This window comes from Eucyclogobius newberryi, unplaced genomic scaffold, assembly GCF_026437365.1.
Source record: "Eucyclogobius newberryi isolate DKJ021-1_F unplaced genomic scaffold, fEucNew1.0.hap1 SCAF_17, whole genome shotgun sequence".
In the NCBI taxonomy this organism is placed as follows: Eukaryota; Metazoa; Chordata; class Actinopteri; order Gobiiformes; family Gobiidae; genus Eucyclogobius; species Eucyclogobius newberryi.
The window spans coordinates 3,558,017-3,582,258 of NW_027315801.1; the positions used below are offsets into that span (position 1 = coordinate 3,558,017).

The 24,242-nt window shown below is 39.7% G+C and overlaps 1 protein-coding gene across 1 annotated transcript in view; it reads right to left on the bottom strand.

Annotated features, from left to right (window-relative positions):
* lama5 (laminin, alpha 5) overlaps positions 1-24,242 on the bottom strand; it is a 122,422-nt gene that overhangs the window by 65,349 nt on the left and 32,831 nt on the right. The window contains exons 3-12 of the mRNA XM_072448635.1: positions 14,528-14,645; positions 12,813-12,931; positions 12,564-12,734; positions 12,296-12,393; positions 6,645-6,760; positions 3,051-3,169; positions 2,387-2,477; positions 1,600-1,734; positions 1,441-1,509; positions 519-659 (exon numbers count right to left, since the gene is read on the bottom strand). Coding sequence (XP_072304736.1) covers positions 519-659; positions 1,441-1,509; positions 1,600-1,734; positions 2,387-2,477; positions 3,051-3,169; positions 6,645-6,760; positions 12,296-12,393; positions 12,564-12,734; positions 12,813-12,931; positions 14,528-14,645 — 1,177 coding nt within the window. The remainder of the gene's footprint in view (positions 1-518; positions 660-1,440; positions 1,510-1,599; positions 1,735-2,386; positions 2,478-3,050; positions 3,170-6,644; positions 6,761-12,295; positions 12,394-12,563; positions 12,735-12,812; positions 12,932-14,527; positions 14,646-24,242) is intronic.

The following is a 24,242-nucleotide window of genomic DNA, read 5'->3' on the forward strand; positions in this document are numbered from 1 at the left end:
TATGCAGGATAGCCTGGTTTAAATGTCTTATTAGTGGAATAGTTTTGATGATTTTGTGTGCTGTCGGGTCTTTCCTCTGCCCCAGGTCACCCTTGAAAGAGAGGTTAGGATCTCATCGGGTTCGCTTACCTGTTTAAATAAAGGTTAATCAACAAATAAATAAATAAGGGGCACATAAATATGAATTAACATCAAACTTACACATTAGCAGTTATTTAAATGTTAATAAGTGTACCCTTAAATACAGTGTTACCCCAAATTGTCCTCAAAATATATTGTATTTTTTTAGCTGATAGAGATCAAATTAACAACAAATTTGTGTATCTTCAACAATGCGCACAAGCTCACATCTCTTCAGTTTAACGTGTATATTTGTGCGGCGAGATTTATCGTAACTGAATCGATTATAGGTATTCGATAAGGTCACGGTGCTCGATCCTTGCACCGCTCTCTCACTCTGGACTGCACTTGTTTCTGTGCATGATTGAGTGTCGGACATGAGAGCCCTGGCGTCTGACCCTGACAGTTGAGTCCGTGGAAGCCCGGGGCGCACGTGTCGCAGTGGTCTCCCGTGAAGCCTGGTTTACACACACAGGTCCTGGTCCTGGGGTCGGGTCGGCACGAGTTGTCCACTGTCCCCGCCGCGCTGCACTCGCAATCTGAGCAGACAGAGATGCGTTTGAACGAAGAGGTAACATTTGTTGTGGGGGAAATTAGCAGCAAAAATAGTTCTGAAAGTACATGATTATATGTCATTTTTTTCCCCTGGGACGTTCATAATTTCACTTGCAGGTAATTCCACAAATGTTCCATTATGTAAACAAGGCCCAAAATCCATGTTAATTACCCAATACTAATGAATTGACAAACAATAATACCTAATAACACCTTTATTTTGTTCAATTATTGTCAGAACTGTCAGTAAATTGTGTGTGTTTTCAATGGAATGTCACTTATTGAGTTTTTCAACTTTTGTTTTTAATTTGACTGACAAACTGCAACTTGACTCATGTAGAAAAACCTGTGAACCTGTCGTCTGCACCTTAATTTAACTTTAGGCATGCACCGTTTTGAAAAGAAACAACAAAATAATAACTGCTGACGGAATGTTTCGACCCTTCACTCGTATCTCCATGAAGTCGTATTAAACTATGCATTATTTTCAAACTCCAGAAAACGTAAACAACAATTTAATTTCTACTGAGAATAAAGTCGGGCTTGACTTCCCACATTATTTAGTCACAAACAAACCTCCCCATGCGAGCAAAACACAACATTCTAGCCATGTGTATGCAATTAAACACGCGTCTTATCAAATCCCGCTGCATTTTCTCCCAGAAACATCTAGACAACCTTAAACTGGTAAAAATATACATCAAACTAAAGCTGGGAACAAAAATGTCTCAGCAAATACAGTAAGTTAATAATGAAAAGTCTTACTGATAATCTCTCCCGCCGGTTTGGCCTCTCCGTTGTTGTTGTTGTTGTTGGTCGGGTATGTGGGAATGGCTGTAGGACAGAGTATAAATAGTGAGTAAATGGTCGCATACTTGAGGTCAAACTAAATGTGTTTTTGTGAATTCTGGTTTTGTAACGCACGGTAGCACTCGGGGAAGTTGCTGAAGCCGCTGGCGCAGGAATCGCAGTTCTCGCCGGTGTAGTTGGGCTTGCAGAAGCAGCGGCCGGTAAAATCCTCACACGTGCCGTCTGTGAAGTCCGACCGGCAGTCACAAGCTGCAGAGGCGGAGAAGCCAATGAGTGGTCATGACAACAGCAGCGCGTTAAAAAAAGACGTAAACAAACAAAACCACAAAAAAGCAGCAATGCACAGAAATGAACGGTGAAGTCAGAGGGCAAAAGCTGTCCTCACCAGATTCGTTTCGAGTCTGGTTTTAGTACAAAATATAACACGAATTCAGACATAAATCTACATCAGAACGAGAAAATAATAATCTTTGCTGTTTTGATTTAGTTTATTTCATTTTAAGATATTAGTTTTTTTGTTTAAAAGCTCTATATTTTGCCTGATGTTAAATGTCTACATGTTCAACAAAAAGATTCTCCATCTGTTGCCAGTTATTTCCAACAACATTCTCAGTAGTGCAAAGTTTCTTACCAGTTTAGTTTAGTCTTAATTCTAATTTAAATCAACCGGAAAAAAGACTGAAACAGCCAATGTGAAGTGAAAATGACGTTTTCTCACCCTACCAACAGGTCATTGTGTTATAATTGTGTTGAAATACCTTTAATACCTAAAATTAAAGGGTCGCTACACGTTTAATGCTGTACTGTGGAAGATTCAAGGCAAAGCAATACTCTATGAAGACAAGAAAGCTCAAATTTAAAAAACAAAACATATATAGATAGAGATATTCTTTTTACTCACGTGAACAGGCCTGCGGGGACTCGATGCTGTGTTCAGGAGACCTGTGGTAAGTCGGGATGCAGCGCTCACAGTTCACTCCCGTTGTGTGATGCTGAGAAGATTCAACAACATGTACAATTCTCAACCAAATATCATCTTTAAAGGAGACGTATTATGCTTTATTTTAGGTACTTTGTATTGAAATATAACATAAGTAGATAATGTTTTAACAGTTTGCATTTGTAAGCCGCAATATTGATCTAAAACTTCTTAATAATAGAAACAGGTCCATTGACTTCCTGTTCAAAACTACAGAAATGATAAGCCCCGCCTCTTCATAGTCACATTTCCCCTTAACAACAACAGATTGTCATGTTTTTATTTATGATAAGTGATTTTACATTTTAGAACCTAACATGTGTCTTAATTATTTGTCTTAATTCTTCAAATAATCACATCTAAATCTACAGAGATGGGGCGGGGATAGGGGATGGGTGAAAACAGAAATGTTGAGGCTCAATTGCAGGACAAAACAGAATTACATACAAATGCATGTCTCAATCAAAATAGCCTAACTTTCAGTACACCACCGTTGTAACAGCTCAAACGCTCCTAAAAGCTCGTTAAAGTTGCGTTTGAATAATGTGTCTCCTTTAATGGGCGGTAAACAGAACTAGTGACATACCTGGCAGTTAAGGCAGACTCCGCCCCCTCTGTAGTGTCCGTGGATGTCCAGACTTCCCCTCCTGTGCTCCACCTCAGGGTCGTAGTAGCAGTCAAAGGAATGGCGGTGGCAATTACAGGCTAGAAAGCAAACATGGAAAATCAAGTTAGTTTAAAGTTTATGTTTTTCACTTTTTCATATTAGTCAAGGCTCTGGATTTCAAATAAATGAGTGGGTGAACGTCTTCCACAGCTGTTAATTTGCGCTGCAGATTAAAAAAGGATAAAGTGACAGTGTCATTAACTCAACCACATCAAGTTTAGCCCGAGTTTGATGTAGAAAGCTAATGGTTCTAATCAAAGCAGATAATTAGAGGCTTTGAACACATCATAGTTGTATCATAAGCTGTAATAAATGCTACGAAAGCACTTTGAACTGGTGTTGGGGTCTTGAAGGCAGGAGACGATTTAAATTCAAATATAGCTGCTTATTTTTTTAACAATATCGGTACATCTAAAAAAAAAAGAAGGATAAAAGAAAGAAAAAATATCTGTGATGCGCAATGGAAGAAATTATAACTGAATACATAATTATCCATACATCTATTTCTAAACCGCAGGTATTCATTGATCAACAGTGAAATTAACAAAAATACAATCTTAAATGAGATCATATGTAAAAAAGTTATTAAACAAAGTCGTATTTCAGTCTATTTTCATTATTATTATTATTATTATTATTATTTCATCAAATGTTTTGTTCTTATTTCAAGAGCAGTAGCATTTTTTTCTAATTTCAAGTTAGTTACTAGGTAGAAAACACTTATAAGAATAAAAAATAAATAAGAACATGATAAACCTCACACTTTTAAATTCACTTCCACTGAGAACGCTTGCATCAGTTGTTTGGGGTCCTAAAGCCCCAGTGATTTATGAAGCAGTTGTTTTAGCATAAGGTACATCTTAATATTTATTTCACTATTAAACTTTAAAAAGTATATGGCAGGTTAAACTAATAATAATAATAATAATAATAATAATAACTTTTATTTATATAGCGCTTTTCAGTGACCCAAAGACTAAACTAAACATTTCACTTAGAACTTAGTAGACTTGATTTTATTCAAAACTTTTCAAAACAATTGCAATTTTGGTGAAATGACATGAACAGCAGACGTGACATAGATAGAGGTAATTCTACAACTGTTACCTAGCAACCATACTGTCATCAAGGGCAAAACTCCATATAAATGACACAATAGTTATAATTTTAAACATATTAATACCTTTATTTTGTTAAATGATGATCAGATTTCCCCCCGTTGCTTGTTAAAGGTTGGCATTAGATCAGACCCCAGCTGGCTCACGGAAGTCAGAATTCCAATATGGCAGCGACCGAAACGGAAGTTACTGGCCCCAACATGGCGGCGACCAAAGCCGGTCCCGCTGATACAGCTCAGGCAATCATTTTGTCCCCCTCTCTTGTCCCTGTCCCTAACCCAGTGTCTGAAGCGTATCGAGGGCCGCCATATTGGAGCCAATTCTGACTTCCGTGAGCCAGCTGGTGTCTGATCTAGTGCCCACCGCGTGTTAATGTCTTTGCATTTTGGATGTCGCTTATTGATGACATCACAGAGGGATTCTGTAGAACTCGGCACTACTTTCAGTGATTTACTTTTAACATTTTGTTCAGCAACTGCTACTTGACTGATGTAAAACGATGATAAATATTTACCACAGCGACAATCCCACCAAACTAAGTCATATAATGCTTCAAACAAATAACTCTATCCTCACCAGATCTACTTTTAGGTCCGTGCCCATCGGTTGAGAAACACCCCTTTAAACCTCATCCTAGTCCCTGTCTGTCTGCTTGTATTGGAGATAGTGCCTGTGACCAGAGCAGTGTTTCCTCTTGACTCAGAGACAGCGAGCTCTGGGCCTTATCTCAACCTCAGCACCTGCGACGTGCCGACTCAATAAACAAGCGCTCCTTTATCAGCAGCTGCGACGTGTCACCGATAAAGCTGCAGTCAAGATTGCTCCAACAAAAAAAACAAAAAAAAACATATATATAGTGAGTAAGAAAGAAAGAAAGAGGTATAAGAAATGCCACGTAAATTGACAATAGTCTAGTGTTGTGATTTGGATAATAATTAACATTTTTGCAGGAACTGGGTGGCTTTTTTAAGAGCTGTCGTGGGTGAAAAGGATTTAAATGAACAGAATACTCCTAATGACGGTCCTGAAATCTTCTAGAGAGACGAGGGGGCGCTACTTTCACAAATACAGTGGGAAATACCGCCACGCCACATGTTCTGTTGTTTTGTTTTGTTTTTTCAGACCCTCTTGTGCGGGTTTCGTCGCTGAAGCTTGACAATCCTGGTTCTCCATGTTTGTTGGAAACAGGCAAAGTGTTCATGCATAAGAGAGTTCATGCGCATAAGAGCAGTGAAACAACCACAAGGCCATTAATACTGTATTTAGGCCTACTACATTAAAGGTGCTCTGCCTGATTTTTACTGTCTTCAATACGCGGAAAACAGAACTAGTTCATTTTAAACTCATTGCATCATTCCAAACGTCCTAATTATTTACTACGATGAGTTTATAGGTAGTTTTCACAACTGTCAGAGACCAGAACGAGTTTAGCAGTCACGCTAAAGCTAACAACAACTAGCATGCTAGCAGCGCACTTCCTGCTTTGCGGAGAATTAAATGCTATAATTACATGCAGATTGCGCACAATGGGCATATTTTACTTTATTACCGTATTTTCCGAACTATAAGTCGCAACATTTTTCATAGTTTTGGCCGGGTGCGACTTATAGTTATATTTATACTTATATACTTATATTTATACTTATACTCCGGTGCGACTTATTTGTGATATTATTTGTTATTTTCACACTTGCAACTGCATTTCATCCTACAGTGCAACTTATACATGTGTTTTTCTTCTCTATTATGCATTTTTTGGCAGGTGCAACTTATAGTCCGGAAAATACGGTACATGGAAATAAAATGGGTTCAGTCCCTTTAAGTGTCAGAATATCCCAAGTCGACCATTCTAAAATCTATATTGGTTTAATATTTAGCTAACATGGAATTTGCCAGTCTGTGACTATATGAAGGTTAGCGTTGTGCAGTCAGACCTCAAATAATGTCAGTTAGCCCTTTGATAAACCTATGGCGCTAAACACTTACCTCAACACTAAGCTATTCTGACATGATAAATGTATTTACCGGTGACCCAGCAGTTAATTATATGTAATTCATTTCTATGGATATTTGTCATGCTTGCAAGAAAGATGGGTGGATTTTGACAATAACATGCAATTTATAATGTTCATTTTCAATCGCTAAACTGGGGCATATAAATTTGTCAACATGGAATCTCAGTCAGTGTTTGTTTTTGTGGTCGAAAAGTCACCAGCTTGACTTTTCAGCCATGGTTAACCTTCTTCCGAGTATGTGAAAGTGTCCTGGAAGCAGCACGGCTCCGTTTGGCTTCATTAACTCCTATTGTTAAAACCAACACATTCCTGGTCAAGGGTCAGCGCTTGACCTTAGCGTTAGCTTTAAGCGTTAGCCTTGGCCGCTAGTCTTTACTCACGCTCGCACTCGTTGGCGCTGTAGGTCGTGGCTGGTTTCCATGGTAACTGGTTGTTTCCGGGACAGCACTGGTCACAGGAGACGCCGCAGGTGTTGTGTTGACAGTCACACAGGAGTCTGTGGGAACACAAGCACAACAATACTGTAGAAATCTGTTTAATGGCTAATTACTTTCTGTGTAGGAAATGGGACTGTGTTTCCCGCTGATGATATTCTCTCCTGTTTTTCCATATAGGACTTAGTTATGGTGGAATAGAACCTGTATTATATTTTTTATATCCGAGAAGTTGCAGTTTGTGAAGACATTTTCAAAAATAACACAGGAAGTCGTGCTGAGTTCAAAAACAGAATTCCTCTACCTTTGTCATCAATGTGCGACGTGAGACCATAACCTGACACCATTTTCTGACAATTTAAATGATAATTCAACAAAATAAAGGTGTTATGTGGTATTATTGCTAGTCAAAGCATAACTGTTGTATCATTTATATGGCTCTTGCTTTCAGTATGGTTGCTAGGTAACGAGTTATGTCATATTTTCTACCCATGTTCAATCAGGAAGTGAAATTATACATTTGACAAAGTTGACAAATAGGCAGATAAGGTAAGAATATGCTCTTAAAAGTTAGTTTTGTATCGTATGTCTCCCTGAAGTAGAAAGTATTTAGACCTACCACTTTCATCAACAAATGCAACTGCTATTTCAGCAGTAGAGTATATTATTCCTATGGTACAGTGGTTCTCAAACAGCTGGATATAAAGTTTATTTAAACGACATCTTTGTCTTATTTTGCGTTTGCCCTGGTTTAGAACTAGTACATCAATTGTGTGGCCATAGAATATCCCAACCTTTGACTCCCACCTTCATTCACGGGACATTTAGATTCACCCACACACACTACAGTCTCCTCAACCGGCCCACAAACCTGAATGTGTTTCCCAGATCAGCTAGACTTTCACCTGCCCCGTGCCCTGACAGGAAGCCACTGGTGACAACTAACCACAGAGCAGCGGGAAGCAGTGAATGTGGATGGAAGGGCTCCATTGAAACGCATTTCCTAAAATACTTGTGGTCGAGGAGTGGAAGCCGAAAAACAAAACCCAGGAGCGAATGAAAAGCTGGTTTACAACGTGTCATGGTCGAGGCTGAAAACAATACTTTGCCGTGTTATCAGCCGGAACACATTTGAAATCACTTAAGGCGCAGGATTTGATGAGCTTTTCCTTCCTTCTCGGGCTCTTGACTCTCACATTGTCAGTTTGGGCCTGGTTTATTGGACCAGGGCAGACAAAGAGTAGGGTTGAGCTGGTTCCTCCTGCTGGGTTTTGGTCCCTCTCGGCAGGCTGTAGTTTTGGACACTAATCCGATTAAAACCAGGGTGGAAAGCGAGGGAAATGAGCTCCTTCCTTACCACGCTTTTGGTTTGGTTTTACAGGCAATTTTCTGACATTAGACAAGCTTTTTGTTTTAAAGTACCATCATTTCTTCCATAAAACAACACAATATTCTCTTGTTTTGCATGTTCTGAAATGTGATTGATGCATTCATGAATCTGTTCATATTTCCCATATTTTTTCCATACTTTATTTTGTATTTTGCATTATTTTGTTTTTCACTTGTTTTTTGTTTTGTATTGCCTTGAATTTTGAGTGATTTTTGAGCGTTGTAAAGGACTAAATCTAATCGCAATTGCAATACTTGTAAGGGAAAAAAATGCAATTAGATATTATCTCCACGTCTCCAAGTTCAATTAACCATGTTTTATTCAAATTATATACATATTTATTTTCTGTTCTTATTAAACTGCATGAAAACACTAGATATTCAAAACATTTAAACAAAGTAGCTTGCTTTTTGAGGACCCAAAATGTTGTTCTACTAGTGAATAGACATTTTTATAGATGAAGAGGAGGGCATGGAGAGGCTGAGGTGGTTGCTTGTTCTGCTGCTCCTGCTGCAGAGGAGGAGGAGATTGGACTGGGGTGTGTCCCTGGTAAAAGTTATACCGTGTCTTTATCAGAGCATGTCCACCACTGAGCCTTGTACTGAGTTTAGTGCCCGATCCGCGCTCACTTCTCCACATTCCTTCGCTCTGACATCAACCACAGACCAGCGAGGTCACTTCAAGTTTAGGACAATTACTCAGCTACTGTCAATCAAACTTCACAGTCCAAGATGTCCTGCAGGAGAAGGACGAGCGCGAGTCGGGGGGCATAGTTTCACTTTTTACTGATTAAAATAACGGCAATTTGTGACATGTACTGTAATTGAAGTTGACATTTCTAAAGAGTACCGGTAGTTATCTTGCAAAGCTCATATTGTCTCCAGAGTTTAGCTAGTCTGTTTTTATTGGATTATCTATTTATCCTCCTTTAATGTGCTTATGAGTCACGATTCAAGCAGTGTCTATCTCCTGAAGCTATGTCGACACTACGGGCTAAAACCACTCGCTCTGCAGTTGAAGCGTTAGGAGAGAAACGCTAAGTTGTCAGAATTTATATACCGTATTTTCCGGACTATAAGGCGCACTTAAAAGCCTTTAATTTAATTTAATATCTCGCACCAACTGCCAAAAGATTACGACGAAAAGCTGGTCACTTTCCGTGCATACTGCATCAATAAAGCTCAACTGACTGACTTATCCGACTGTTTTTGTTCGGAAATAGACCATTCATTGACAGGGCGCCTTATAATCCGGTGCGCCTTATAGTGCGGAAAGTACGGTATATAGAATAATACTGTGATTGTACAATTTAAAGGTGCATTATGATGATTGATTTAAAAAAACATTGTCCAGATATTGTTAGACCGGACTTTTGTTTCGTGTTTCAATGAAAAAAATAGCCCTCACAAAAAATTTGATGAGGAGTAAGGATAAGTAAATAGAGACTGGACTAATATCACAACAGACACAAGCACAGTGGGAAAATAAACTCAGGGTTCAACTTTAAAACAGACAAATTTAAAAAACAATGAACAAAATGGGACAATTATTCAGAACTTTATAAGCTCTAATTCCTATGTTTTTTTCTTCCTTTTTAATTCTCGTCATCCACTCCCTTATTTTCTACTTTTACTCCTTTGTTCTATGTTCTACCCGGTCCAGCTCGTTCTTTGTGGGTGTGTTTTTTGTTTGTTTGTTGCTTTTTTCCTCTTTCTGTTGTTGTTGTTGTTGTTGTTGTTCTTTTGCTGATCTATGCTCTGATAGAAAACAAAATAGCAAAAAACTGAAAAAATAGCCAACAAACGAACCACACATAAGCCGCCTGGGCCAAACATTTAAGATGAAGAAGCTGATGAAGAGTTGAAGAGGCTGATGAAGACAAGATGGAATATCTTTGGCAGATGTGTGAAACGATCACACGTGTGTTAAGTGTTAATATTTCCGTGCTGGATTATGGAGCAGTGATACAGCTCATGTTTCGGCTGCGTGCGGAGTTGCTGCTTTGCCACGGCGGGATTTGCTCTCATTTCAAAGCGCATCAAATACAAAAGTCCGACTAAAACGTATGATGTGCATTTCCATCTGGGTTTGAACGTACTGCACAGAGTCGTGGGAATAAAGGTCCATTTTATTTCACACGGGCTGCAAACGGTTTAGTTGTTTTTGTTGGTTGTTTGGCTCTGTACAGTAGGTAAAGCTTTTCCACAGCTTAGACGATTTACAACGTGTATAATCATTAAACAAATCACATCCGAATCAGCCCATAGGGTACATTTTGACCATGTAAAACATAATTGTGTGTAAATCAGAATTACATCTCCTCATTGTCTACCTGAAGATAACAGCATCTGCCTGAACGCATCGGAAACCTCGCCGCTTTTCCCGGACGTGTCTTGTTTATCATTGTGTGCGTCTTAAAAAGCTTGGGAGCAGCTGGTTTGACGGAGCCCGACACATTTCTGATTACAACCTCTGTCCCAATATAAACTCCCCTGTCCTTCATCTGGCTTTTGTTGTGACGACAGAGGGACAAGACTGGACCCGTCTGCCCCGGGTGGAAGTGGGCGGTTGCAGATTACATTAATAACATGTGCTGGTGCTATGATGTAGTCTTTTGTAAAGGGTTTGGCCCCGGAGGATGCGCCGCGGTGCAACAGGCTGTCATTACCGCGTCAGGTTCACGTGTGCTGCTTTAATGCGCTAATAAAACGCACTTCCTCCACTTGTTATGGAGAGAAAGGAACGGGGATATTCTACTTCCCTTTTTTTAAATGGTAGAGCTCACATATTTGGATCTTTATATATAACGTTTTGGAATAAGACACATTTGGCAAGACACTTAACTAGACTTGTTGAAAGAAAGAACAAAACAAAACGTCAGATATTAAAACTAGAATTGAAACTAGAAACTCATTTGAAGTATCAATGCAGTAAAAAAACAAAAGACAAACAGGACAAAATTGGACCTTTGCTCAACATTTTTAGTATGATATTGAGCTTTGTCAGAACTAATATACATAAGACGTCAAGGTAACAAGGTAATGGTAACATACAGAAAGAGACTGTGTTGAAAATGACTGTTTTTAGTGTTTTTTGTCATTATTGTGGTCTAAAATGAGCATGGAGAAGCCTCAACTCTGCATAATGGCAAGTGGTCGGGACAATTCATGGTTTTAGCCACACAATTGCTGATTTATTTATTTAATTATTTCTTACATGCATGTCGAGTTGGGCCATATCATCTTTGATATTAAATATCAAAGATGATTTTACTGAATGTTATTTTTAAATGTTAGTCATTGTGAGTATGTGTAATTTACATCAACATTTATTTTATTATCTATATGTTATTTACTCATTAGGTCGAGGCGTGTATATAAGTAATATAAGCCTTTTGGAGTTTTTTGCCTCTTCCTCCCGACTTTTTTATAATCTACTGTACTTTTTTGTTGTATTATAGTCCTGCAAAAATGTAAATAATGGGCAATATCAACAGATTTTCACTGGTATTGGAAAATTTAATTTTTCTTATTGTTATTTTTACCAAAGTGAAAAGATAATTTGTGATATTTTGGGACTTTAAAATCTAAATATTTGTATCGGCAAATATCAGTTATCAGTGACAGCAGCAAAACAAATATATCGGTTTATGCCAATGTACATCACATATATCGATACTAGAATTAAATAGCAGTTGGTCTAGGGACATCTTGTTTCTACGGGAAGCGACATGTGTTTTCTCTTTCTACTTTGCCTTTTTATAAATGCATAATTGGTTCACAGCGTTGTGTGAACGGCTTTTCTATGACTCAAAATTACATAAAAATTCAATTATTTTCAACTTGGCTTGACCTATAGCATGTCATTCAACACCTACAAATCAAACCTGACAAAGTTCACAATTCTTTTCCGTGTTATTTTGCTCAGCAGCTTCATGTGCTTCAACATATCCTCAGCTCATTTACATCGCAGGAATGCTAATTTGTGCCCAGAGACACAGACGGGCTGAGCTGGCATCAACTGAACCTGCTGTAATTAAAACTCCACTAAAATGGCTGCGGGTAACGACTTTAAAGCACTCTTTTTATGACTCGTAAATCACACCTTATTCGGTCTTATCTTGGCTATGTATTCAGCCATAACAGCGCCACATAGGTTTGTAAATGTCTGGGTGAGATAGGAGCGATTATAATGTTGTGTGTCTTACTTGTAGGGGTCGTTGGGGTCCTTGGCGTCGCAGGCCTCGGCGTGACCGTTGCACACGCAGCGTCCGCCGATGCTGATGTCCTTGATACTGTAGTAATACTGCACAAACACGCGGAGCGGCGATAAGCACAGCGCCATTTACAGTATATATGAGACGGTACAAATGTGACAAGAGCATGCAACTGTCTGAGGGTGGAGCCTGGAGGTCATGGCCGCAGAATGGGCGTCACATCTCTGTCAAAATAAAGAGCTGCGTTACGTTTACTTACCCTGCGAGTGACAGTGGGGTCGCGCAGCGCTTTGCCCATCAGATGCCCCAGCAGAGTGTTGGTGCGGAGGAACCTCAGCCTGATGTTGGTGGCTTTGGTGAACTCTCGCAGCACCGGGGAGTAGGAGAAGTTCATGGCTCCGGGACGCCCGTTCACCAGGGACACCACGACCTGGGGAGGGAAAGAGCGATGAATCTGTGCGTTTTCCACAGGTTGACGTATGCGACCGTAGAGGAAAGTCCCTCTCACCTCTCCGTTCTCCAGAGGCACGATGCGGGAGTATTCTGTGGTGCAGATGACGTCGTTGTCGTTGTTGATCCTCTCGATGGACCGCTGGCCAAAACGCTCGATACAGTCTCTCTTTGAGGCTGAATGATGAAAAAAAACATGTTTAACGTCAGGGAAAAGGGACCTATTTGGGAAAAATGGTCCATAAGTTAATTTGGGATGAGTGAAAATACAGCACATAACATTGGAAATCTAGTCCTGCCATTGTGCTTTTTGGCCACAAACCTGCCACGTGCACAGATTCCAACTGCAGTCCTTCAATACACTGCAACTCTCTTTTGTTTTTGTGACCAGGGAAATACTTTGCACAGTGAAAATGATTTCAATTGTGAATACATGTTTGTCGCAGCTGAAAATAAAAGGCGGAAATGTACAAAAGTGTTTGGCATGACATTGTTTCCTGTTGCGAGCACATTGTGCATTCACCCACTATTACGGCATTCTTATATCAATCAGCAGTTTGTCCTTGAAGAAAGAATATGAAAAGGAACAGAAGCCAACAAAAAAGAACACTGTCAAATTAAGAGCATGATGCGCGACGTAGTCTGAGGGCTGCAGCATTTCAAAATAAAATGACATTTACAGTTCTGAAGCCATTCTAAACCATTAAAAAACACTGTTTCTACTAGCAATGCAATTTTTTGACACATACACATAATAATAATACTGCAGAGTAGAATTTTTTCAGTTCATTTCCAGTAAAGGTTATGTCTGGAGAAAGAAAATATCCTTTATATCATGCAGTTGTTGTTAGAAAACCTGTGCCGCTCTGCTCTAGCCCTCTCCTCTTTCTTCCCTTCTCTTTTCCAGGTAAATTCAAGCCGAGACGTGTACCAAACCCCGAGTGGAATTCCCCCGGAGCCCCCCGAGATCGACAGCTCCCTCAGCCAATCAGCTGCCGGCGCGGTGATGTAACGTTCTTTCTACCTGACCCCAGACGTGACACGGCCAATCCAAACGCTGTCCCCGGGCTGCGTGTCGAGATCAGAGTGGGAATTGAACCTGGGGCTCAGGGACACGCGGTGATGGAGAAGGAATCTGACAGCAGCACGTCTCCAAATATCTACACTTAAAATTGTCAGTTCTTTAAGGTGATTGAATGGATTTAAATCACAAAATGCAGAAGAAAAGTGACAAACTGTAACATTTATGAGCTGGTATCAGAGGTTTGGCAAGAGATAATCCAGAATTGTGATGGAAAGAGTCCAGAAAAATCCATCATGAACTATTTATACTGTATTATATATTTCCAGTACGTGTCTGGGGGCTTTTGGGTGTGTTTGGGGGCTTTTTAAACGCAAAAAACTCTCAAAAACTCTCACTACAAAGTCATAATTCTTTGTTACACGTGTAAAGTTGGAGCTTCTTTGTAGTATTCTCGTTTAATGTAACCTCCAGCTAGTATTTACTGTACATACAAATAATACTTCTGCTACAGTTATAGTCAGATCATGCAGGCACTGAGCACTCAATAACAAAAATGTATTAAAAACATTGAATCATGGGAAATTTTAGCATTTACAAAAGTCACAATCTAGACTTCACAAAATAGCACCATATGATTTTTTGACCTAAAACCTTCTGAATGACTTGGTTTTCAGAAGATGGGGGACAAACAAAATGATCCCTGTTCAAACTGTAGTCGTATTATTAGTCGTAGTATTGGTTTTACTCACAAGCGAAGAACTGCCACGGTTGGTAGGTCTGTCCGAAGTCTATGGAGCGCTCCAGGACCCAGAGGTCGGGACGGGGAGAGTTGGCGAATTTGATCAGAACGTAGGCCACGTGGAAGAGCTGTAACACACAAACATGGACATTAGAGAACATTTCTCTTGCATTATTCCAAATTCTCAAGTCTCCATGTGTCTCGGTACGACAGTTTCCCAAGCATTTTCTTGGGTGGTACTTTTGATAAGCACTGAGATGGAACATAGTAGAGCGATGAGATGGAAACCTACCAAAATGTACAATGTCTGCTTCAACTGACAAAAAGGATCAACCAAAAGCAAAAGAATAATCATTTTAAGCTTCAAACTAATAGTCAAAACAGTCCGGTTACCGTATTTTCCGGACTATAAGTCGCACCAGCCAAAAAATGCATAACAGAGAAGAAAAAAACATATATAAGATAAGATATTCCTTTATTGTCCCACATGGGGAAATTTCATTGGTGCAGCACAGGAAGATACAGAGGTATATACAGAAGAACAGACAGATCACTTATAGGAAGTTTGAAAAACACTTTCAGTAGAAGATCTCCTATAAACAAAAACTCCCATAGACAAATAAATAAATACATAAATACATAAATACCATTGCATGTGATCACGACAGTAATTGCACATGAATATGTGTCACGACAGCACATGGATTGCACATATATAAGTTGCACTGGAGTATGAAATGCGGTTGCAAGTGTGGAAAACAAATAATACGAGTATAAGTATAAAAGTATAAATATAAGTATAAAACTAAGAAAAAAGGTGCAACTTATAGTGAGGCAAATACGGTACATTTCTCTGTACATTTAACCCTCATTTATGAACCCACATCACGTCATCATCCTTCAAACGCTAATCTGAGACAGTGATCCACTTGAACAGTGTTGCGCATGTTACACCGCTGATTCTAATGGAGTCCATATGCCGCACAGCTGCTTGTCCTCTCCTTTCTTCACTCATCTCTCACTCATTTCCTGAAACGGCCAGACGTCGATGACAAACTGGACTCCAGGGACTGGCCGAAACCTGCACTGCGCTGTTTGCCTTTGGATTTGACGTAGATCCCATGACGAAATGTTAAAATACCACAGGGACTGATCCAATAACATCAAGGTCTATTACAATTAGCATCACTCAATCACGCCAATTAAAGCTGAGGTATCTGACTTTGTGTTTGTGTAAATTAGTGAATTTTGTGGTTTCTCGTGTATTGTGAAAGCAGCACTTGGTGACAAAATGAGAACACTTTGCGCTACCTGCATCTTAATAATAATGTTTTCTGTTTCTTGTCAACCAGGAAGTAAGAGGCGAAAGCAGCGCTCTGATTGGCTGCACTTGGGAGGTCCACCCCAGCTTCACTTTGTCTGGAAACAGCAATTCTAAAACTGTGCACGCGCCTAAAATGTATGCTTGTGAATAGTAACAATGAGCAGCAAGGGTTTGTGAGAGCTATGGATGAGTAAGATAGATTTAAATACATTACTATTACCAACTATCTATAACAGATAAAGAATTACATATTTTGCTACTGTGTTATTTTCCTTCTAATAATATGCAGATTGAACTGGTAAACCTTTTGCGAATGAAAAATATTGTGAAACGAAGCAACAATATGTCCAATTATCCAATACTTTACTTTTATATTTTACTCCAATTACCGTATTTTCCGGACTATAAGTCGCACCCTTTTTCATAGTTTTGGCCGGGGTGCGACTTATACTTATATTTATACATATATACTTATACTCCAGAGCAATTTATAGGTGATATTATTTGTTATTTTCACACTTGCAACTGCATTTCATACTCCAGTGCAACTTATATATGTTTTTCTTCTCTATTATGCCTTTTTTGGGCTGGTGTGACTTATACTCCAGTGCGACTTATAGCCCGGAAAATACGGTACACTATGTTTAAGTGCCAAATAAGAAGAAGATAAATGTCATATATCTTCTTCTTCTTCTACAGGACTATCCCAGGTCTAAAACAGGCAAAAGCAATGACAACGGTGCGCACAAAAGAGGCCGACTTTTTTCATTTTACATCAAGCGAAACCAGTGGCAGAAGTTTACCTATTGCACCTTTGACAAACTTTACACTTTGCACTCTTCACCTCGTCTAAAGTCGCCCTGTGATGCAACAGCTGCGCGCCCTCATCTCCGCCGGCCCTCGAACGACGTTACAAATTTAGCCAAACCTCCTTAACCCCTGGTCCGTGTCGGGACAGGCCTGCTCTTTACCGCTCTGTCTTTGTCCCAAAACAAGAGCCCTGCCCCCCCACCCCGCGCGCCCGCTTTGATCATCCATCACGCAGGTAAAACCCTCTGATCCGAGCACTTCCTGGATCTGACAAGGCAGCGACGACACGACCGCCAGCGACCGAACACGCAGGCGACGTACAAAGGAGAGAAGAACGTGGAGAAAAGTGGAGCGTGAGGGAGGAAAGCTGGGGGGGGGAGCGGGAGGAGAGCGAGGTGAAGGCAGATGGATGGGTTACGGATCACAGGACCAGTTGGCTGTTGACTAAAGAGAAATAAGATAGGGCGATTCGTCTCTATTTGTCCGCCGGTTCGGTACTTTTTTTGACAGCAGAAGACAGGGGTTGTTTCAAAAGAGTAAATTGTGTCAAAAAACGTTCTAAAGCAGGACTTAAACAGGATTGGACTTGGACTAAGCAGCGAAAGGGGACAAAAGTCAAATTCAAACAGGGACATACTGGCTGCAAATAAAACAATATGGGCTGAATATGTTTGAGACCTGTAAAAAACGAGAAGCCTGAGAGCACAAGGCTACTTAATATGCATGTTACAAGTTACAAGTCAGCTGCTGAGTTGGCTCAAACTCTGTGAAGACATGGCACAGGTAAAACAAGTACTATCTCTGTTTTTATTTATGTTTTCCGTTCAGCGTTTCTGCTGCTCCGCGCTTCAGTGTGTGGAGGACAATACTATAAAAATGCATAGATCCAAAGCCAACATCGAAAGTGGAACTCGCACCCCAGTTTGAGAACCATTGACACGTATTTAAAATGATATCCATCCATCCATTTTCTACCGCTTGTTCCCTTTCGGGGTCGCGGGTGACTGGAGCCTATCCCAATGACTTTGATGAAATGTAATGTATTAATGCGAGTAACTCACTTGTTCATGCCTGTTTGTTAGTACTGTATTTTCCGCACTATAAGGGGCACTGGATTATAAGGCGCACTGTCAATACATGGTCTATTTTCGATTATTCTTCATATATAAAGAGCACCGGACTATAAGGCGCATTAGGCGAAACAAAACAGATAAGTCAGTCAGTTGAGCTTTATTAATTCAGTGCGTGCAAAGTGGCCACCTTTTCTTCGGAATCTTTTGTCAGTTGCTGTGAGATATTAATTCATACATATACCGTATTTTCTGGACTATAAGTCGCACCGGAGTATTAGCCGCCCCAGGCAAAAAATGCATAATAGAGAAGAAAAAAACATATATAAGTCGCACTGGAGTATGAAAAGCGGTTGCAAGTGTGAAAATAACAAATAATATCACATATAAGTCGCTCTGGAGTATAAGTATAAGTATATAAGTATAACGTTTGGCACCCCAGCCAAAACAAACGACTTATAGTCCGGAAAATATATATAATAAGGCTTATAAGGTGCACTGTTGTTTATTGAGACAATTAAAGGCTTTCAAGTGCAACTTATAGTCCGGAAAATAGGGGAGATGTTTTAGGAGAGGTGGTCTTTTATATAGTCTCACGCTCTCCTGCGCGATCATCTTTTTTTTGGGTTATTTCTTCTTGTATGTGCAAATAAATCAAATCAAAGACGAATCCATAGGCATTCCTCTCGTTTCAGTTTTGGTTGTCCAGAGCGCGACCTTTAGCTGAGGCCAAACTTCCTTCAGAGTGAAAGGGCTGCATCAGGTGACCCAAACACCACTGGCGTCCCGGGGTAATGCGAGGTGACAGTGCGAGGCCCGCCGCGGAGAGTTGAACTTCACCACCAGTTTTGTAATAGAAGAGTTTGTCATGTTTATGGGCTCAGGCGTTTGGAAGAAAAGCCCCACTTTGTTTGCTTATTTTCTACCGTGTTCCTACTTGTTCGGCCAATCGCAGCTGCTTCCTTTCCATCACTTACTTCTCCATAGGAATATTTCAAATGTCATAGTTTGTGCGTTTCATAACTGCAATAGAGAGAGTGACTAGTGTGTGCATGTGGAATAAACAGCTACGGTCGGGGATACTATTTCTTTGCTTTTTAATTGCTTGTTATGAAATGATAGAACCTTGTCCCTGCAGGGCTACCATAGTGCACGTGCTGTTTGAAATCAGAATCAGAAAGAGGTTTATTGCCATTGTCAGTGAACAAAATGTACAAACTAAGAACTTGCGGTTGTCTGCTGCAATGAATAATAATAATAATAATAATAATTATTATTATTATTATTATAATAATACATATCAAATTAAGCATGCATAACATTTTCTAATCAAATAAAAAATATATACTTATAAAGTCTGAGTATATACACAACATTTACAGTTGATCAGAAATAGTGCAAATGAGTAGTTGTTGATTTAAATAATAGATGTCTGAGTAAAGTGGTAAAAGAGATATGTGTAAAGTCAAAATGCAATCTATTAAAATCATCAATCCGCCACCTGCTTGTCTCCATGGAGATGTCACTGTTCTGTGTTCCACAGTATGGCATTAAATGTATCTATCTTGCGTTAATTGAATTACAGATGCTATTTTTGCAGAAAACATAACAAATAAATAAGCATTGTCATTGAGAGTGGGCTCGCCTCACCGCAGATCCCTGTCTAAATAAGTTTAATTCATGTTTTATCCCAAAATCATTTAAACTACTGAACTCTAGAAGACTTTATTAAGCATAATGCACTTTAACATCTCTCAAGCATAATACACTTCACCATCACATGCACTTTTAAGTAGTTGTCATTTCTTCATAAGAATACATTTTAACTGTGTCTTTGCTGTTGTTGAATGTTTGTTGTTCTTAATGTGATGTGGTAAGTCCAAGACATCTTATCTGAAAAGCCTGTGTAGTACAAAAATGTTAAATATATGACTTTTCATGTCAAATTTGTGATACATTAGAAAAAAAAACGTGACTTGGAAATGAGCGGTCCAGTTGGAACTGATGCTGAAGACAATCTATGCTCAGAGACAAGAAGTGAGACGCTCGAGGAAGTTTGAGGAAGTTTGTGGAAGATTGTTTTTTCTGTACACACACCTTTAGTAAGACATTCTATAAATGGGTGCCCTGACCTGTAACTTGGTCAGGTGGTGTAGTTTTGACACAGCCCTGACCCGCCAGTCCAGTCCACTTTAGAGGGCTTTGGAACGCTTCTTCTAATACATAAGGGCCTGGCTCATGGGCAGGGGTCAGCTACATGAGCATCATCCAAACGTACTGTAAACGTTTAAATTGTACCTAAATTACACTTTTTAGTCAGCAATTCAGTAGTTCAGTACTCCCAACGTTGTGGATTAACATGGCCATAGTGCACCTTTAAACCTATCTCTATTGATATGCATAATGTAGGTTAGAGAACAGATTCACATTGCTGCTTTAAAAAGTTCTTATAATGATCCATGACTCCTTCAATCTCAATCAATCAAACGGTCCTGTCATCCCTTGCCAAAATGTCGGTTCACAAAGTTAGACCTGAAGAATGTCATTGTACACACGAGGAGGTGATCTTCACAGCGGGACTCGTCCTCCTCCGCCTCTGTCGCGCACAATTGTGGACTATATGCTAAATTAATCCACTGCCCCGTGCGTCTCCGGGACCCAGCGGGGGCCAGTCTGTTGCCTGGTTTTAACACACTCTCCACAAAGGGACTTGAGGGATTAGCCGCGGCCTGACTCCTGGTCCCGCCCGCCCCCCCACCCCCTTCCTCCTCTTGGCGACCCGCTGACCCGTCAATCAAAGTCCTGTAACCGAGAGCAACGGGGAAGCGCGGGGTCAAACTCCGGGGAGGAGAGAGAAAAAGAGAGGGTTTGGTGATGTTTCAATCACACATGCGAGTCAGCAAGTTACGAGGAAAAATACAAACAAATATCGACACGAGGCAGCACTAAATACAATAGAAACAAACAAATTCTCACGAGAAAATTGTAATCATTTTGAACCTACCGTGTAAGGAATTTAATTTAGTAGTAGAAATAGTATTAATAACTTCAGAAACAGTGGTATAAATAGTTTAAAAAGTGACTTGAATAAAAGTCACTACATGTACTTTTTTACCAACTTTATCATTTTATCAAATTCCTTCAGCTCAACATAATAATTCATGTTTGCACTAAATCCTACTTTTAGCTCAGGATGCTTTCAAGTCAAGTCACAAAAGTACCGTATTCTCCGGACTATAGGTCGCTCCGGAGTATAAGTCGCACCAGCCAAAAAATGCATAATAGAGAAGAAAAAAAAACATATATAAGTCGCACTGGAGTATGAAATGCAGTTGAAAGTGTGAAAATAACAAATAATATCACATATAAGTCGCTCTGGAGTATAGGTATAAGTATAAATATAAGTATAAGTCGCACCCCGGCCAAAACTATGAAAAAAGGTGCGACTTGTAGTCCGTAAAATCTGATATATTTATTTGACAATAGCAAAGGAAATTCAGCAGTCGCATTTTACATTTTGACGGTCCCTAAACAAATCCTTTCATCGGCTCAACATATTTTTTTCTCTTTGAACTCAATCCTTTGCGCAGTACAGTACGGCGGCCCTGACTTGAGCCCCTCTGCGTCCCCCTACGGCCCTGGGCTGATAGAGACGGGATAAGGGCGAGCAGAGGCGGAGGAATGCAGGTGAGGACCACGGCTCTGGCTTTAATATCACACGCATTCCTCTGGTACCGGCGCATTCCTCTGGTCACTATGGAGAGGACATGGAGACGCTGCGAGGGACGGGGCCGGCGGGGGGAGGAGAGGACAATCGGTACATGCAGATAAGAGCGATTGTATTTAAAAGTGAAGGCGTGGTGCGCACTAGTCGAAACGTAAGACCGTAAAGAAGCGTGATGAATACGAGCACGGAAGCCACGGCGAATAGGCAAAGTAATAACGTCCATCTTGTCATTAACTTTTGTACCGTTTTAAAACATTCGTACGGCCGACATTTAATTTGTAAAGCAATACAAAACCGTTTGGGGGAATGTATGACACAAACTTCACCAACGATCGAGGACTGAACAGACATTGGACGGATGGGGAAAAAAAGGACTTTCTGACCAAATTTGAAAATGGACAAGTTTGATTTTTAATAATTTAATTTATGAAAGTAATTTTACTTAAGTTTCATCATGTTATTTGTCATATTATTATTATTTTACTATTATTATTATTTGCATTATTTGTATTATTATTTTATTAAATTTTTTGCTCTCTGGTCGTGTTTTTTTGTTGTCCATGTCAATGTCTTAAATTGAAAAAGGAGTCTGAAGTCATGTATCTTGCCTTCGTTAGTGGGTCCTGGTGTAAATTCCAAGCAAGCCTCATGAAAACGCTCTGTTCCAAATTTCCTACATTTATGAGGTCATAGGTAGTTCTGCAGTGCTGTTTTTACAGACTTCACCCGACTTGATCCGATCATTTCTGACGTTGTATTCGTTGCGACCGTCCCAGCTCCGTACAACGTGGTGGAACAGTCCTCCGGCAGAACCTGGACTGGATCAGTGGAATGACCCGCTGTGCGCTGACCCCCTGATGCTCCCTTTCTTACGGCCCCTCGGTGCGTTTAAGAGACGGGTGCTGTAAAGCGCTGGTGTGTGAGCAGGTGAAACGTGTACTGCATCTGGAGCCAAACCAACGTTCTCATTTCATTCATACATATTGATCATGTGTAAGTGTAACATGTCGAAATTCCACTGATTACCATTAATAAAGGAATACATTATAGTCTAATATTCTCCCCATAATCTAAAAACAACGATAACTATAAATGCTCATATTACAATCACACTTTTTGCTCAGTTTATTGTCTTGAAACATGAAACAAGTTACTATATTGTTCAAAAAGACAGCTAAATATAGGTTTTATGTGACTTTTACACTCAAGAAATTTGAATATAAAAATATGTTGTTCCACAGTAGTCTGAGCAAAATCTATGGGAAACACTGAGATTCTTAAGATGGGCTTCAATGTTTAAATTCACCCTTAAATATTCTGCTAATAATAGATTAAATTCTATCTCAAAAATAGATTTGAATTGAAAAATGAACAAAAACTGTGCATTCCAATGTATACAGGCCTGAACCAGCAAACCTGTTGACACCATAGAGCTACCTCTTGTACTAAATTGTGAAAGAGTCCAAAGTGGGAAATGTACTATTACCCGTGTCTCGTGGCCGGAGTACTTTAAAGTACTTTAAGGCCCTGCAGATGTCAGATTTGATGACCTGGTGTTTGGTTCATACCTGTGTAATTACTGGACCTGTTCACATGAAACAAAGAGTTCAACGGCTTCTCTGCCAGTGAAAAGGAACACATTAGCCATTATTGCTGTCAGTTAAAAGCCATAAGATTAATATGACGAGTCTGTGGAGCCAATCGAAAAATGAATAATGAGGTTCAATGTTTGTGGATTTCTATTTTGAATATTTCGTTCAAAAGCAGTGAATATCCCATAGAGCTCCACAAGCTGCCAGTACATCTGCTGCTATTATGATTACTACAATTATACAGAAGAAAAAAGGTATTTCTTTGCAGCAGCTGTGATCCCACACTTGTCTGCCTGTTTCCTGTTACATTGATACTGTAAAGACTGCACAGGAGAACCTCACCTCTGTCAGAGTCAGGCTCGGACAGCTCCCACTGACAACCATTCCCCACATACCGCTCCATCACAGCCGGCTCCCCTCCATCACTCAAAACATCCTCCAAAATGCTCCTCTTCCGAACATTTTTTCAGTTAAAAGTATAAGATGTTTATAAGATGATAAGATTATTCAGGTACTTACTAAACTATAACATAAGCAGATCATTATTTTACATCTGGTCATTGTAAATAACAATTAGCAAATCGCAAAGACTGTAATGTTTGAAGTATTTCCATAATTTCCTCCACAAACATACTGACTTTTAGTAGTTTGTCGTCTTTTTGTCAATCCTCCTGAACACATCAAAATGTGAACTTTGAACAAAGCCCTATTGTAACATAAATCGCAAATATAACTGCTGAAGATAATGACATTTTACCGTAACAAGCAGCGGGTTGTGATGTACATGATTTAGATTTTGAAAAGTGAGTAAGTGACTTTTTAATTTTTCAAATAATCACAACTAAGTACAGGGGGATGTGGGTGGGGATAGGGGGTAGGTGAAAACACGAATCTCCAAGCAGGAATCAATCAAAATACAACTTAAAAACTAATAGTAAGTGTGATTTTCATAATATGTCCCCTTTAATATTGATTGATTGGGTGATATGTAAAAAACATACATCACTATTTTCATAGAGCCTAATTTACAATTTTATTATAATTCACGTACACTTAGTGGAGATATTATACTTTAAGAGGTAATTAGAGTCACCTTCCTCTTCTGAGAGTCCACACTTCACTGTGATTGGTTTATTCCACTTGTCACTGACCAATGGGAGGCGTGGAGGGGGAAAAGTGTCCGGCGTATTAAACAGAAAAGC